Source organism: Solanum verrucosum, unplaced genomic scaffold, assembly GCF_900185275.1.
Source record: "Solanum verrucosum unplaced genomic scaffold, falcon-dt-bn FXZP01000183.1, whole genome shotgun sequence".
NCBI classification, from domain to species: domain Eukaryota; kingdom Viridiplantae; phylum Streptophyta; class Magnoliopsida; order Solanales; family Solanaceae; genus Solanum; species Solanum verrucosum.
This window is the reverse complement of record NW_026020430.1, coordinates 2531561-2549040: the sequence shown is the minus strand read 5'-3', so window position 1 is coordinate 2549040 and position 17480 is coordinate 2531561. Positions and strand designations below refer to the sequence as shown.

At 36.1% G+C, this 17480-nt stretch overlaps 2 protein-coding genes across 2 annotated transcripts; both read right to left on the bottom strand.

Annotated features, from left to right (window-relative positions):
- Positions 1-448: 448 nt before the first annotated feature.
- LOC125807359 (uncharacterized) lies at positions 449-7245 on the bottom strand. The gene is made up of 11 exons (XM_049487058.1): positions 7030-7245; positions 6079-6282; positions 5768-5973; positions 5568-5652; positions 5297-5455; positions 4991-5121; positions 4430-4696; positions 1868-4302; positions 1643-1751; positions 1157-1237; positions 449-714 (listed from the first exon to the last, which is right to left on the bottom strand). The coding sequence occupies exons 1-11, from the start codon at positions 7151-7153 to the stop codon at positions 640-642; spliced, it is 3876 nt and encodes a 1291-aa protein (XP_049343015.1). The 5' UTR covers positions 7154-7245; the 3' UTR covers positions 449-639.
- An 802-nt stretch (positions 7246-8047) lies between these two features.
- Positions 8048-17120, bottom strand: LOC125807320 (V-type proton ATPase subunit a1-like). Its single transcript, XM_049487017.1, has 18 exons — positions 16784-17120; positions 16032-16076; positions 15581-15703; positions 15343-15450; positions 14742-14855; positions 14462-14635; positions 13676-13813; positions 13136-13243; positions 12857-12964; positions 12605-12753; positions 11858-12011; positions 11595-11755; positions 11183-11389; positions 10920-11103; positions 10402-10485; positions 9096-9289; positions 8940-8999; positions 8048-8737 (listed from the first exon to the last, which is right to left on the bottom strand). Exons 1-18 carry the CDS (start codon positions 16922-16924, stop codon positions 8533-8535), a joined length of 2457 nt encoding a protein of 818 aa, XP_049342974.1. The 5' UTR covers positions 16925-17120; the 3' UTR covers positions 8048-8532.
- Between the last annotated feature and the right edge of the window lie 360 nt (positions 17121-17480).

Below are 17480 nucleotides of genomic sequence, written 5' to 3'. Positions count from 1 at the left end.
ACAGTAAATGCTAGTGAAGTTTGGTTTGTTTTTCTATAAAAATGTGAAATGACTAGTGTACTCTTCCAGTATGTGGTGAAGTTAGATTTTTACAGATATGTATGATAAATTGATAATTATGTATGTATAGATTTGATTTTTACTATGATCTAGTTCAGAGAACGACTGGTTGACAGACAATATCAATGATGGAAGAATGGATACCGTCTTCTGGCTCTGTTGTTTCTTGGGATCAGCAAAATTCATGTGTTACCTTGCGTTTACCTCCTTCCACAAGTATAAGAATATAGATGAAAACCAACCGATGCACCCAGTGAATGGCAAATTCTACTTACAAGTACAATTCAAGAAGCATGGATACCATAAGTTCCGCAAGAGATTTCCAGGCTACTTACCGTTTGGAATAAAGATACAAGTTTCCATGAATGAGATATTGCTCTTTACATGAAAGGAAAAAAAAAGGAATCCTTTAAAGTGGATGTAAAAGAATTACATATAAAAAGGATAAATCGTGTGTCTATGGAGAAATGTATCAGTTAGCAGCTTTTCTAGCAAAGCAGTGTCAATCTAGTCTACGCCAGGAACATGTTAGGTGGTGAATAAAAGAATTTGAAAGAGACCAAGTTTAGTCAATACGAATCAGGACTCGGGAGGCCCATTGTGGTGGAACTTTGTACAGTCATAAGGTCCAAGTTGATTGTTTTTCTTCTTCACCTGTAAGTCAAAGAAAAATAACAGTTTAATAAAACTAATATGAAATCGGCAGAACCAGTCAATAGAAATATATGCAACAGCACGCTATTTTCCACTTCATTATTCATCACTTTTTGATCAAGAATTCTAGTTAAAGAGAAAAGTGAGGTAAAAACCCCTCTAAGAAAGTACCAAAATGTATCTATATGGAACAAAATGGTACACTAAGCTCCAGTTAAGCATGAGGTTTTAGGAAGGACCAAACCACTGGGTATATTGTAAGTGGCCTAACCAAAAGTGAATCAATTCTCACTTAATTGGTAGCGTATGAGCATCGAACCTGTTTAACTATAATAAGTAAGAATAAAGTTGAATGCACTCTCATTCTAACTTGTGACATACATTTAGATATGACATAGGCTACCTCAAACAAGAAAAGAAGCATGTATAGATAGTGACATACCGGAGACCATGGGCTTGGCTCAGGCAAGGATTTCTCTTGGGGTGAGTTTTGTACAGCACCACCTTTCATCGTTAATATATCCTGTAGAATCAGAACACAAGAGTCAGTTACTTGATTACTTTTCTGCTAAATCATGCTCCAACAATAGATTTAGAGCAGTAGAGCTTAACACTCAATCCAAGTTTGTCTCACTGCCTAACCTAAGGTTCAGAACACAACATTTAAGGATATCAAGATTGTTCTGGACCTATTACTGGATGATAGCTTCTATCATTTTACTAAAGGAAATATGATGAACAGCTAATATCTCATCAGTTTTTCCTTTAATACCACCTGCTATAAGTGAAGGATTTGGATAAAGGTGTGGAAGCAAACTGCTCTTGAGGAAACTGAAGATGAGTGGATCTAATAAAATATGCTTCAAAGTTAATTATGTTTGGCTTCAATAGATCACAGTATACAGCTCATTTTCCAAAAAGAAATTACCTCCCCTGCAGCTTCCATTGCTGCCAACCATTCATCAGAAAATGGAACTGCATCCCGTGGTGGTAATATCAAAAGATTGCCTTTCTTCAGACAGCTCTCAGCATTCTTGCTGCCATCAACAAAAGGCATTTTAGCAATTCTCCAAAAGAATTGAAATTTGAGAAGGCTAAGTCCACAAAAAATGAAGGAGTTCTTTGGAATGAGAAAAGTTTATGCAATACTTACACTGGAAAAATGGTGTCGTCATTTGTGCATTGCTCGGTATCTTCCAGACCATGGCAAAGTTCATTTTGAGAACTCTCACTTCCACTAAGTTTACCAGTTTCAGATTCCTTCACCAGAATATCTTTATTCAGCATGTCATCTACCTTCCTTCTGATTCTTGATGAGGTCTGATCCCCTGCAACAAGTTCTATGCAATCAGTTGGCACACTTGCTGTATGGTTTTTACTTGTCCCCTCAGATAAATCAGATTCCAAAGATAAAGATTCAATTGCCGCCGGATATGATAGTCTACCCGCAACACAGTGGATAGCATCCAGATCATCAGCATCATCATCACTCCCATGAATCAGAGGTGACTCCTGGTTCAGAAAACTTGGGCTTTCTAATCCACCTGCATCAACACTTTTTCGTGCTGGAAAAGCTTCTCGAAAATTCTCAAAGGCATTGCTGCTTTCACATTCTTCCACCACAGTGATAGGGGCTTTTTTAGGCAATAACTGAGCATCATTGTTATATGTCTCCACGTGTGCATCTTCTATCTGTAAGATATTTGTTAGGGCAGTTGTTGTCTTTCCAACTTCATTTGCTTGTCTTGCATCTCTGACTTTTGGAGGAGTATGAAGACTCTCTAATACAACCTTATGACACCCCGGTTCTGTTGGACTGGAAGGGATGAGGTCTGGATGGCTGCACATGTGTGACTCTTCAACTTTCAGGCTTTCCGGAGAGAGCATACCAAGCTTCAACGTGATGGTCTGATTACCATCATTAGGCTTGTTTGATGAATCTTGAATTTCAAATTCATCCATTCCTTTGGAGAGGAGCACACCGTTGATCAATTTGTTACCTTCACCCACTGGACCAAGTATACCAGATCCAATTACATTTTGTGTTCCCCTGGAAGATGAACCAAATTCCATAGAGGAAGTTAAATTGCCCTCACTGTGACAGTTCAATGAATTGTGTATTTCAGTTTCATCCACCAATTCCAACACAGACTCTATAATTGGTTTCCTACATTCACCAATCGAACCAAGTACATCTGATACCATTTTGTCTCTTGTTCTACTAGACGATAAACAAAATTCCAGACAGGTAGTTGAATTTGCAAGAATCTTATCACGATTGACTTCTTCATCTGTTGAATGATTGCAATTTCCGGGAAGAGTAATTTTGACAAGACTAGAACACATGATTTCCGCAGGATCTTCTCCAACCACTGTCTGTTCGCTTGTTACATCAAACCTATCAAAACCACTTTCATCTGATCGATATGGAAGAGCGGATAAACCAGTTTCATCAATCTGTCCATCTTGGCTTTGATCTATGCAAACATGTTTACTAAGGGACTGACCACTTGAATGCAATATGCTACCAGCCTGGGACTTATGTTCTGAGTACATTGAAAGCCCACCAGGATTAGTCTCGCAATTTTCATCAGATAATGTTTCCCTTGAGATATCTGCTACTAAACCTCCTGTTTGTGCTCTATCTGTGATCTGCTTGCTGGTAAAAGCTTCTTTCAGATTATGAGAATCTTCATGCTGATATGCAACTTCTGACATTTCCATCTTTACTTCACTAAAGTCTGAACCAGTGAGATTCAAGGGCTCACAGTTCCCACCTCCAATATTCCTTAGTTCTCTCTGGACTTTGCTCAAATTGCTCTTAATCTTCATAATGTACTTATCATTATCAAAGATCCTGTCATCTTCAACTGCAAAGGACTTGACCTTTTCAAACTCTCCACCAGTTATATTATTGCAGCCGCCCATGTGACCTTCCTTCATCACCTCCCCGCTTAAATTGATCATATTCACATACTGCGAGTTACAAATCAAACCATCAATTACTGAAGAAATGTCAGATTCTTCTGCTTCCTTTGGATTGCCATCTTCCAGTCTATGTAGAACTAGAGATTGTGAATTGTAGCTAGCTTGTGGAAACTGAGAATCTCTAAAATTTGATCCAGCAGAGCATTTATTTTCTATAAAACCAGGGATGAAGTTCATGAGATCACCATTTTTGTTTATATATTCAAGTTTTCCTGTTTGTGGTGGATGTTGATTGCCGTTCATCAGCAATTCTGTATCTTGAAGCTTCTTTTCTTCATACTTGATGTGATCCAATGCTTGCTCATCAAAATTACCAACATGATCTCTGAAATTATCACTGACTAGATCAAGCTTTTTAATAACACTACTTGGAATATACACTCTTTCTACACTGTTTCCTTCCAAGACTGTTTTAATTACTTTGAAGGATGCTGTTGAGCTTTCCGATTCAGATCCTAGTCCCTTACAGTTTAGATTAGCTACATCGTCCTTGCTTTCTTGCCGTGCTAGTGTCTCTGGTGGCCTCAGATCACCAGACCTTTGCAATGGGCACATGCTAGACTCGACTTTCAACAAGCAATGTGTATCTGAAGCTTTTGTCTGCAATCACCATATTGGTTATCATGTCTTTAAAATGAAATGCTACAGCATGAGCATCATGCAGCCTATGCACCTAAAACAAAAGAACCTAATGCTTAGCCAGAATAGTGCTGGATGCTGGTAATACCTGACGAAAAAATCCCAAGGAAGGTGAGGGCCTCCGCAAACCCGATGGTTTCATGGCTTGTGCGGGCAGGTATGGCATACTGCTAACAGCAGTACGAGTGCTGTGAGGAAGAGGAAGTACAAATGGTGCACATGCATCATGACTTTCAGATGAATGTGCTCGGGTAGATGGAAGTGTGGCATCTGGATTCATCTCCACACCAGTATTGCTAGAATTATCAACTGGAGAAGATTCAATTGATGCCTGTAATTTTGATGCTAATTTCTCCTGCACAAATTAGAATTCAGCAAAAAGGAGGGGCTTTGGTATTGTTGGTTTACCAAATATATTGAATGTAAGCTAAATTCTTTAGTGTTGTGTCCTTGAAATTTGAACAGTTCTTAATCACACCGAATTTTTCTAAAATATTGAGCTCAAAACTTGAACTAACCCTTATGTCATTTCTCCTTAAAATTAAAATACATGATAAAAATTTATCTTTGAAATTTAAAAGTACTTTTAAGTTCTTAACCATGCAGGTTTATTCTAAAATATTGATCTTAAACTTGAACTGAAGCTTACATCATTTCCTCTCAAAATGCTTGACAAAGATTTATCCTTTAAAGGTGCAGCATCAGCTTTTGCTTTCTCTTGGCTATTTCTCAACTTTCTAGAGGAACTCATTAATCCCAAATTCTTCTGAATACCAAAAGCTGCAAGAGAAAGGAAATTAGAATATAAACGACGTGTTCTTTCAATCTGTGACCCAAATGAGGAAGTTACTTTCGTAAAATATAATATTACAGCACATTTTGGATACATTCCATGATAGCAATGGAAACAATCACGCTCAGCAGAAGCCAGAGGAATAGCTAATGAAGAGATTACCAGAATCGGTTACTTGATGCTTAAAATGACTTGCTCTTGGTATGCAATTCTTAGAGTTTGTAGGCAACGAACAAGAATTTGGCTTTGAAACTTGACATTTTGGTAACTTGGAATCCTTGGTCGCAGATTTTCCATGATTCATGTTTGCAGGCCTTTTCAGTCTAAAATGGTATTAAGGCTCATCATCTGTACAACCTCCAAATATAGCAAAATAAAAAACTAACAACTTGGAAATAGTTGAATTTCAAATATATCTAACATGTGCAAGGATATGAAGCTGAAGACAAAGGTCGAGAACAGCTACTAGATTTGGAGAAAGTTCTACCATTGTGAGACGCTGGCATTTTATTTGAGGCCTGAAACCACGCAAAAGACCAAGTAAACAATAAACTAAAATAAGATGAGCATCATCAGAAGTCATGGCCATATTTTATGAGCTGAATCACTGCTAATCTTAAGCTGGGATCTGACCTTCCGATTTTCTTCTTTTAAAGCTACAGCTCGAATTCCTTTAAACGTACTTTTTTTGTTCGAGCTCAAATAAACTGAACTAGCATCATGTAGAGAGTCATTTGAAGTTGGATTTCGCTCTTCTTCATTGATGGTGAACAAGGCCTCTCCGCATGTTTTAACCAATGAACCACTAAGCAGAGAAAGTTCTAATGGATCCAAAACACCTAACAGAAAGAACGAAGTAGGTTTTTCCTGATATCAATCTCCTGAAGTATCTAACAAACTTTTCGGCATTGATACTAGAGATATTGTACTGTAAAAAAAATTACCTTCTTCAGTTGAAAAGGCTCTATCCCATGCTAAACTTTTCCGCAAATTGCAACCACCACTCCTCTTCTTCCTCTTCATGTGCAGCGGCTCCACACTCAGTTTAGGCATTTCTGCTTTGTCTGAATTGATATTTTCTTTATTGCTGGAAACTCTACGAGATGAACATCCGGAGTTTACATGATCTACGCGAACCTCCAGCCCTCCTGCAACATGATGCAATCTGTAAATAACTACCCCTCTACTTCAAGGCACCAACTGCTTCAAATTTCAAACAGAAAACTAAACAGCTTCAAGCTGGAACATAGGCAAATGAGAACCATCAAGAAGAACATAATGCATATCATCTTCAACAGAAAAGCAGAAGTTTTGAATAAAAATGTATGCTACAACCAACAAAATAGAAGAGCCACATAATACCAAATGTAAAGAAGAAAAGATCAAAATTCCACTGACGGACTTAATAATACAAATCAATCAATCAAATTCACCTCAAAGCCTATAGTTAGAGTCTTATGCATCAATTACGTTCTACTTAGTCCCGTTTCATAGTATTCACCAAAGTATGACTACAGACACTAGTTGCCAACGCATAGCTAATCTCCTCCTTTATCAGGAACCTAATATACTTGATTGAAGTAACACAATGAATTATATAACTGCTGAAAGTAGGCAAAAACTGCAGAACCTAATTAACCCTACAAACTCATTACGACTCATTTCCATATAAAACAAAAATTTAGATTTATCTAAACAAGATGAAACCTCCAAAACTTCTAGAAAAAAAAAACATTTTAAGGTATCTGAGCACTTCGTTGACTGCTACAAATCCCTCAATGCGGGAATTGACGAATTGAAATAAAAAAGACGGAGCAAGCCATAGGAATTGGAAAATGGCAATGTGAAACTTGAAAGAAACAAAAATGGAAGAGAAGAAAAGTAGAAGAACTGACTCATTGGGGAAATGAAATTTGAAATTGAAGCGAAATCGTTGGGATTGGTGTCCATATCAGGGAGTGGCGTGAGTAGAGAATCTTCTTCACCGGAGATTTCAAGGAGGCGTAGATCTGATTCCATTTTTCTCTGTTACTTGAAATTGTTGAAGAAATCATCAAAAGAAGTAGGAGTAGTTTGTTTGGTTAAGCGGAAAAGAGGATTTGTTTGTTGGTTTTGAATTGGGGGCAAGCGGGAAAGGGTCCCTAATGTAGGACAAATCACACGTGCCTTGTTCACTCCAATGCCAAATCTGGATTTTTATTTATTTGACCCTTCGTTTAGTTGTTTCAAAAATTGACACTAGAGTCCTGACTCCCTACGATACTAGAATCGAGTTTTTTAAAAAAAACCAGCAGTAGCTAGTGTTTACCCTTTATTATCACCTAATTGTAATTAAGTATTACTTAATCATGATGAAGTATTAAAATTATGTCGAGTGCTGATAAGATCTACGCGAAGGTCATAAGAAATTGTATTGGGAGTCTTTCTTACCACTATTATTATATTTGGATGACAAATATTTTCTACTAGTATTCTTATTATATGGTTTTGGAGAATGAAAACTTCAGTTTAAAAGATTTAACTATTGATATTCAAATTAAAATAGATATGACTTTATTATAGCTCGAATTATTCGAGATTTGGAAATGTTTTCCTTAGTTAACTATTGGACCATTTGCAGGTTTTGAAGATTCAATGTAGAATGACAGTTTTACGCAATGAATGTCATTGCATCCGAAGATGATAATTCATATGTTGGAAAATCTTAAATCGTAGTGAAACAATAACTCTCTACGGAGAGAGTTTTTCCTCCTTTTTTTTTTTCCTACAAAAGCCATTCGCCATATGTTTGTGAACTTCTATATAGTGATTTCAGGGATGTTCGTGCTGGTACGCACGGCATGTGCTCCTCTAGTTTGTTTATCTGTTTCACACATTTGATACACACTCGGAAACATTCTTCTTTCTGAAGCATAACACCGTAAGTGAGACTGGATTTATTGTTACAAAACGGGAAGGAAAACTTCCCCCATCAAAATGAATGAATACAACTTGCAGGTATAATTTTAGAATAAGCAAGTTTTCCTCCACAAAAAGATGTGAAACTCAGAAGATGCAGGTGGTATAAGAGATTCCCTCTTCACAAATTATACTGACTGTTTGAGAGAATGGGATGAGGATATAAGAAATGAGAAAAATTTACACATCTCTTCCTCAACAGCTAACTACGACCCTCAGGGTCCTTTTCATACTGCTATACCAAAAGATTATGTGCTGCAACTTTACAATTCTATCCTACATAATCCAGCTGCTTTCATCCAAATAAAGTGTGTCAAATGTACCAGTCAGTCAAAATTGGGTCCTTCCGAAATTCTTGTCAGGCTTCTTCTCTAGATTGGGAACTCTTCTTCTCCACGGAATTCCCCAAAGGAAGAAAAGAGAGAAAGAAACACTATGTACTAATCTTCATCATCTGCTAATAAGGCAAAGGAGAATGGCATGAACTTATAACCATCCCCATGATAAAACTTGTTTTGGAATTCCACCCAGTGAAGACGCAATGCATGAAGGAATGCACTAAGAGTCTCCATCATGAGTAGTATAAAAGCTGTCGCAAAGGCAAAAACTGCCAGCCCCACTAGTCGTATGATGATGTTTTCATACCTGAACTTAGAATGATAATAGACAGATAAATTCAACACCAAGAATACCAAGAGTAAATTATGAAGAAAATTAACCATTCTACATCAAATCATAGCTATATTTAGGTTTTTCCTTTGAAAGGAAAGCCATAGCTATAAACTGGAGAAACTTGAACAGCCAGTGAGAAGAAAATGAAATAGCTAAATGTCACATGAAAACTTACCCCCAAGCTAGGAGGAGAACTTTCTCATAGAACACAGTAGATAATTCAGAGTGAGCCAAACTGCACCAACATAAACGTGTGTGGTATATACAGCGAATTTTCAAGAAATATACAAAATTCAAGTTGATGACAAAAATAAGTAATTGATGGATTTACCTCAAAGCCCAAAGCCGAAGGTACGATGCAGTGTTAGAAACAGCACCAAGTACAAATTCAATAGAGTGTATCATCTGGTGCACAAAAACCTCACTAAAGTTGAACTCCTCGGCACGCTCTCTGGCAGAATCTGGTTGATCATCACTACCCATCTCTGAGGTTCCAAGTATTCCATATGTCCGACCTTGAAATCTCTGAGAATCATCAAAGGTGCAAGAGAAATAAAGCCTTCAAGATACTAAGTAGTATTGATAGGCAGTACATGAAATTGTGCGAAATTAAATACAAAAGTAAATAAGGCTCTCCGTCCTCCCCTCAGATCCTGTCAATATATAAAATCATATTTGAGAATTCAGTAACATCAATGGACACCTAAACAACATCTATACAGGAACAGATGCAACCATTTGGTGTACAGAATAAAATTCCTGTTCATTTTAGGTGGGATCTCGACCAAATAAGAACTTTGTTGCATTCTCATATTTGGTTAAAACAGAGAAAATAAAAGGAAAAATGGAAAGTCTGACTGGAACGGATCTGCTAGAGTGAGAACAGGGAAGGAGGCTGCTAAAAGGTACACTAGAAAGGGGTTTTCTGAAAAACAAGCAAAGGCGTCCCACCTTTTCTCACAATTTCCAAACAAAGGAAGAGAAAAAAAACAATTGGAATATGGATTACAATCTCAGACAGTCACCTAGTGGCACAAGTAGCTCTAATAGTGTAATCACCCTACCTACACAGCATATGCCATGCTGAAATTTCCCATGAAGCAGCTTCATCTTAGGATATGAGAAGTTCAAGGACACAAATCTCCATTTTCGAAAGCCTAATATCTCTTGGCAGATATTACTTAACAACTGAAAGCATTAATGCCTTCACTAGTATATCAAACTTATATTTTTGGCTATTCCCTTCTTACCACTATTTTTAGATAAAAACCATACACTCAAAACTTGTCAGGCTAATTAATTTAACCAGACAATCATGGAAGGGTACATTTAGAAGTTCATTCTGGCAACATATCAAGAGTGAAGTCATACTTATAAAGGGAAGTATATCTTCAATAAAGTAAGGTACTCAATAGGAGCCTACTTGACTATTACTAGATTTTATGGCATGCCAACAGGACCCCTCGCTCTCCAAGAAAAAAAAAAAATCAAAATAGAAATTAGAATTTCCTTTTTAAAGGTTTCTCCATTCTATGCCACTAAAATGTCTCTCAAAGAAAACAAAAGTTATTTCTGGAAAGGGTTCCAAGGTTCACTACTTTCATCTTTTCTCTGAATCAGAAAGGTCAACACAGTACCTCCATGTGAAGTCTCTTCAAAATAAAAGGTTTTGGGAAGAGCATCCATGGAACAGCAATTAGTGCCAAAAGCAGCAATATTACCTGCAACAGTAATTGTTAACAGAGGGGTACAAGGACGCAGACATATTCTTAGGGGTTGTTTGGTATCGAATTGTGTGACGGACAAGGGAGAAAAAAGAACTTCATTAGTGGTTTTGTTTTTCATATTTCTTTGTTTGTTACTTGTTCTTTCTATTAGTTGCATATGGCACCTTTAATGCATACATACATATATATTTAACTACTCATTACAAGTTATTTATAAAAATTATGCCAGAGGCATTTTTATTAAAAGAATTTAAACCCCACTCCAAAAATCCCAAATATGGGATGCATGTATTAGAAACCCATTAATAATTCACTAATTGACAATATTCTCACAATAATTTTGTGCTAGTACAATTCTACCATACCCCATTTAAGAACCAAACAACCTCTAAGAGCACATGTTCCGGAAATAGAAGGGTACCTCATACCTGAAGCACACTCTGGCCCCAAAACAACCTATTTTCACCAAGAGCCTCAAAAGGACTTAAGAACATATATATCATAACATGATATAGATCTGCTTGAGAACCAGTACACCATTTGACAACAACGAGAAGAGAAAGGTATCCAAAGAGGCTGTTGAGAAAGATTATTTGTGGTATAAACTGATACCTGACAACAACCAATCACAGAATAAATGACAACATACAGGCAAACCATGAAAAAAGAGAGAAGAGAAATGATTACACACTTAATATCAAGTGAGCTGCTGAAGAAACGTGCATTGAAATAACTTAAAATGATTCCAAGATTCATCTGGGCCACACCCAACAAAATAGACATCTTCATCTTCAGAGAATTCAAAAAAGGAAGCTCTGAACGGCTGCCTCTCCAGCTTGGATCCACGCCAAATGGATACGGATCCTTGTATTTTATTAAACCAACTGTCTGTGCATCACTGTAATGTACACACAGTAATGTCAAGATACAATATCGTATCAATCGTATTATGTAAGAGTATACAACACATGATACATATGTATGCACTTGATACAATTGTAATCGTTGATACACTTGATACAAAGTGAATACGTTATTTCCTCATAATCAGAAATTGTAGTCCATTTCTATTTAGAAAATGTAGCATGATAATTATTGTATACCTGCATGTAGCATCTCGGCATTTGTACGCCGAATCACCAAATATGTGAAAGGGAACTGAGAAGAATTCATTATATATCAAGCCACAGTAAATTGAAAATATTGACATCAACAGGAGTACATAGCGACCACCAAAGAGCATCTCCATGAAGCTGCCTAGTTTCTGCCAGGAAAAGTTATTTGATTCACAAAAGGAACATATAATTATATGATTGCTCTAATTCAGCCCTCCAAAGAAGAATCTTAAATCAATAGGAGTATTAACCTGAGAACTAAGTTTGCTTTCCCTTGCGATAAGAACTAATGCTCCCAAGAGCAAGCAGATTCCATGACCCCAGTCCCCAAACATCACAGCGAAAAGGAAAGGAAATGTAACAATGGTATAAACAGCTGGATTTGCTTCCTGGTATTTGGCAACACTGTCAAGAAAAACAGCACTATAAGTGTTTTCTGTTTGGACCAGCCTAAGTGCACAACATATGGATATTCATATTCATATATTCTTTTGAGAAACAAATGAAATTGAAATTTATCTGAAGAGCTGAAGCATTCTGTACAACTACAACCAAAAATAATGGCATGCATTATGTTGAAAAGTAGAATCTTTTCTATTAAAATTTTATTTTGCCAAGCTTCAGGCATATGAAAAACATTCTTGAAACAAGTAAAGGTTTTACTGCAAAAATGAGTGAAGCGTAAGATAAAACAGCAAATGCAATAAAGTTTCAATGTACCATCTAAAACATCATCAACAAACATGTCTATTTCGGGTCATGACATTAACATCATCTCCCCTTTACATCTTCATAGAATACCAACTTGAATTATGTTGAAGTAATTTCAGATGGACATGCTGCTATCAGTAGAATCAGCAAAAATGATGGAATAGAACTAATGCAGTCAACAAACATTTTATCCCCATGACCTAACTGCATCAACTATTTCAAGACAAAACTATTATGTCTACATCATTTTCTTCAAATAATGAAATGCTACTGCATGTTTAACTTACCCATACGCATCAACAATTTCTTGAAATGCATTTGTGAATCTGTTTGTCCTAAAGTATGTTGGAGGTGACTCCACGGCATCCATCACATGAAATATAATGCCCACTTGTGAACTGCTATCAAATGTCGCACGTTGCAAAGCCTCTTGTATCTAAAATTTTCACGAGTCATTACTTGGTATTAATGTTATAAAATTGTGCATGTTGAAGCTCCATATATTAACTGCTACAAAAAGAATCAAAAAAGAAATTTACCTTGGTCTTTGCAAATATTGGGCACCAGCCCTCACCCACTAGACACTTCTTAGTAACATCGAAATTCAGCATATTTAAAGTGTCATACACAGCCTTTTGTGTTTTAACCTAGAAAATGAAGTTGGAGCAATTAACTCGTTTGTCAAAACCACAAAGGTGCACTTGCTCCCACCAGACAATAATAAACTACAGTATAAAGAAATAACTCCAACTATTCTATTCACTCCTTTTTGAAACTGAAAGATTATACAACTATTCTATTCACTCTTAATCTCTTACCATGTTTATCCATTTTGTAAGGTGATATCCGATAGAGGTCAAAGCTTTATCTCTATGTCGCAGGCCAGCATCCAGAGTGGTTTCTAATTCAGACAGCCGAGACAACACCTATAATCAAGAAGTTTATCTCATTCAGATATCTTACTTTAGAGCATTCAAGAATGAACAATCACAAATTATATATGCTATGTACATCACAGTATGTCTAAACAGATTTGGGGTTGGGACTCATTGAAGTGCAAATGCGGCAAATCATGCTGAGGTGATTGTGGAATAAATGTGAAGGCAATCAGACATAGCACGAGTGCTAGTAGGGAGATAACAGAACATTGGCCCATTCTTGATGTATATTATGACGTTGAATGTCAATCTACACATAAATTGAGGGAAACTAAAACTTAGCTTGCTTACATTAGGCAGAAATACCATAAAATTATCCATTTCCTACTTACAATTTTTCAACAAATTATGCAAAGATAATTAACACGCAAAAAGGTTCAATTATAATGCCGATGAAACTCCTTTCCATTAGAAACATACTTCTTGAGTTATCTGCCTCCTCTTTGTCGTGTCTTCAGGAACAGGATAGCAATTTGCACTGAATGCCTCACAAATTTTCAGTATTTTTGTTCTCGCCTGCTCACCTGAAAAGAATACTACAAAGACTATTTTCTCAACCTGCAGAAGCAAATCTATGTTAACCATAAGATAACCTTTATAATCAGGCTATTTCCTTGCAGCAAGGATCCAACAAAGAAATAATAATAACAACAACAGTAATAATACTCCCTCCATTTCAATTTGTTTGTCCTATTTTCCTTTTCAGTCCATTTCAAAAAGAATGCCTCTTTTTTTTTTTTTAGCAACTCTTTAATTCCAGCTTTCCACATGACATGTTTAAGACCATAAGATTAGAGGGCATTTGACATGTCTTTCATTTAAGAACACAAGATTTAGCAGTCTTCTCTACTTTCTTAAACTACGTGTCAAGTCAAAGTCAAAACAGGACAAAAAAAAATTGAAAAGGAGGGAATAATAATAATAATAGATAAAAACATATAGATAATTAAAGAAACCACATTGCATAGACAGAGAGAGTTAGAGTTTGGCCATTTCAAATGGAGAGAAATGCTTCTACTCTTTCCTTATTTATTCATGACTCATGAGTCATGAGTAAATCTTACGCATTTTAGAATTTTCCTTTATTTGGAACTTTTCTTAGTGAACAAATTCATTTTGTGCTGACCCACGTTTAGAAAGATGGCAGTGCAAATGTCCAATTAGAAGGGTTCAATTATATTAGAAGTTCAAAAGAAAGAGGATGACCATTTCGTTTGACGAAGGATCCAGTATTTCATCATCAGCAACTGCCTGATTGAAAAGCATATTACCCCTTGTTGCACGAAATAACATTCTTTCAAATTGAAGAACCTTGGACTTGCAGATAATGCCACTAATAAATCTCACTCCGGATTGATTTGACAGTTCTGAATGCATCTCCTGAAGATTGAAAATAACTTTGCTGAAAAAGTTTTAAGGAACTTAATCATCAATGAATTAATGATATAAGCTACTCAAAAGAAAAAACTGTTTTTTGTGCAGTTACCTGCTCAAGTAATGATGCTGTATCTCCATGGTTATCATTGGAGTATACATTTTCATCCAATTCTATTTCCCGGTCAGTTGTATGACTACTACTTGAAACAAGGAAGCCACTAGCCTGGAGTGATGGTGACCAAAAAAATAAGTATCTCTGAAAGGAATGATTACATTTTAAACCCAAAAAAACATAAGTTTGGTCCTTCAGGTAATTCTGATAAAGAGGTGATCTGAGAAGCTTTGAATGTCAGCTCACAAGTTCAAACTTAGAAGAGAAAATGATAGGTAAGCATAAACAACTACAACATAGACAGTGTAGTCCCACAGAGTGAGGTCTGGGGAGGGTAGAGTGCACGCAGACCTTACCCTACCTCAGAGGTCAAGAGATTGTTTCCAATAAACCCTAGTGTATGCAACCACCTTATTGATTACAAAAAAAAAATCAATATCTTTGCTCTCTTTAAAGCAGCTATTTAAGAATTCCAAGTTTCTGGCAAAAATTAAATGCCTCAAACAACTCAGAATCCACATCATTAATGCAAAATTCATTTCTTACTTCGAATGCTTGCACATTAACAGAATGACTAGATGTCAAGGTAGAAATGTACCTTCTGCAGTACCATCTTAAATTCTAGCAGCTCATTATATGATTGCCGCAATTTCTCACTATTAGCATTCATTTCAATCAATTCATGTTCATGCTCTGCAAGTTGTATCTGAAATTTTGAAGAACCAAATTGTCCATATGAGCTTTTGTTTAATTGGAAAAGCTACTGAATAAATCCATAATTGAAAAAGAAAACAGAGGAAAACTCATTTATCAGCAAGTAACAACCAGAAAGAGACCTCTATTTCTTCTAATTCAGTATCAGGTTGGGAAGCAGGAAGAGGAGGCAGCAATAAACCGGCTTTGTGTATCTGATCTTTGAAATATCGTAGTTTTCTTGCCATCTCCACGCATCTTTTTACCTACAAACGTCACCCAAGATTGTAATTAATAAAAGAAATAACAGATCAATATGTATTCATTTCTAGGTTCAATAAAGGCGAGAAAGAGCAATTCTAAGCAGCTCGACTTAATTTCACAAAATTATGGACTAAAATTTGAGTAAAAGGAAGTGATCTTCTCTTTAGCAAAGTTCCAGCAAAAGTTAGCAGAGATAGCAGTTTGTCAACAGTACAAGCACATTGAAACTTGTCAACAGTTTAAGCTGATTATAGTCACAATTCCACTTTAGTAACAAGCATGTAGAATTTTGAAGATGAATTTACTGTATTCACAGAAATTCGTAGATACCTGGTTTACAAATGTTCTCTGGAAAGGACTCTTTTCGGCATTTAGCTGCACAAAAGAAGTTAGGTAATCAGTTTATTTGCTGGATAATGAAAATAAAGCAGCTTAACTGGAGATAAAAGTCAGGATAGCTAGATCATAAAAATATAATAATATTTAAAAGTTTGCCACATCCCCTTGAAGATGACAAACTAGTTACAAATATCATACAAAATATTGAAAGGGACAACAACATTATAATAATGAAAAAAATTGACTGCATCTCATCTTCAAGAGTGTGGATAGTTCTCTCTGGCCTTACTCCAACCCAAAAGAAAGAACCAGCACGGTAATTTGATGCCTTTGAAACCTCACCTCAATTTACACAAATAACACATTGGATTGTTAGAACAACTATATTAGAAGAATGAAATTAAGCTTCCCTTCAATTTTGATACTCTTTGGCACTTAAAAAGTGATTAAGTAAACGAGTCTTATTCGAATTCATTAATTAACTTCCAAATCCTTCACAACACAGACTACTAAAACTACAGAATCGTTACTTAGTCAAAAGCAACACTTTCCTGTTACATTGCATTCCACATAACCAAAATCACTCTCGAAGACTAACTATTCGAGTAAAAATCAGGCCAATTAATCAGGCACATATAGTGAGTGACACCTCAAAATCATAAAACCACAGTATCAATCCTGAATCAACAAACAAACTTCAAAATCCTTCAAAAACAAAAATCCACAGGTAAAGAGATGAGTACATCACGGAATTGGAGAAGTCCGAGTTGGCCAAGGTAAGTGATGGCACGATGAGCGGATTCAGCAGGAATGATAAGCTGAACGAAAGTCATCTTCTCCGAGCGCATCAGATCCATTAGCGGCATGTTGTCTATGTACTCCATTTTTTTCCGAAAGGTAACAATTCACCTAGTAGACAGAGAGAGATCTATATTCAGATCTACTCTCTGAGAAAGGGACACCACGCTCGTCTCTAACACTCCTCGCAGCTCGCACTGCAAATTTAGTTAAACTGCGGTTTCGTTAACACTGGGCAAAGGTAACTGCCATGGAAATTAATTCGGTCGGCATCTCGCATATTTCGCAGTTTTTCCTACTTTACTTTTCATTCATTTGGGATAAAGATAAAAAGGTATACGCATAAAATTCTAGTGCGCGCTGACTTTAAAGTAATTAAAATACACGCTGACTTTTATTGTTCATTGTGAATGTATCGATCTAAAATAATTTGAAAAGGAATTATCAAATTGCCAAATCGAGTTTATGTTATTTTTATAGGAACACCATTATAAAAAGAAAATTAGATTAAAAGTTTATCTTATTAGGAAAATAATTTTATTTATTAATACTATATGTATTTTCATAAAGGGGTTGGAAATAGTAGAATTTACATAAATCTGCTTCTATCTTATGGAGATAGATAAATTATTTTTTGTAAGA

Bases quoted from the DNA above. Each gene is read 5' to 3' on its own strand.
- LOC125807359 (XM_049487058.1), bottom strand. From the start codon at position 7,153: ATGGAATCAGATCTACGCCTCCTTGAAATCTCCGGTGAAGAAGATTCT. The intron at 6,283-7,029 runs GTCAGTTCTTCT...ATCATGTTGCAG, and splicing joins AAATTTCATTTCCCCAATGA to GAGGGCTGGAGGTTCGCGTA. The intron at 1,238-1,642 runs GTAATTTCTTTT...CTGATTCTACAG, and splicing joins CAATGGAAGCTGCAGGGGAG to GATATATTAACGATGAAAGG.
- LOC125807320 (XM_049487017.1), bottom strand. From the start codon at position 16,924: ATGGAGTACATAGACAACATGCCGCTAATGGATCTGATGCGCTCGGAG. The intron at 12,754-12,856 runs GTAAATTTCTTT...TGAAAATTTTAG, and splicing joins CAATATTTGCAAAGACCAAG to ATACAAGAGGCTTTGCAACG. The intron at 8,738-8,939 runs GTAAGTTTTCAT...TTCTAAGTTCAG, and splicing joins GTTCTCCTCCTAGCTTGGGG to GTATGAAAACATCATCATAC.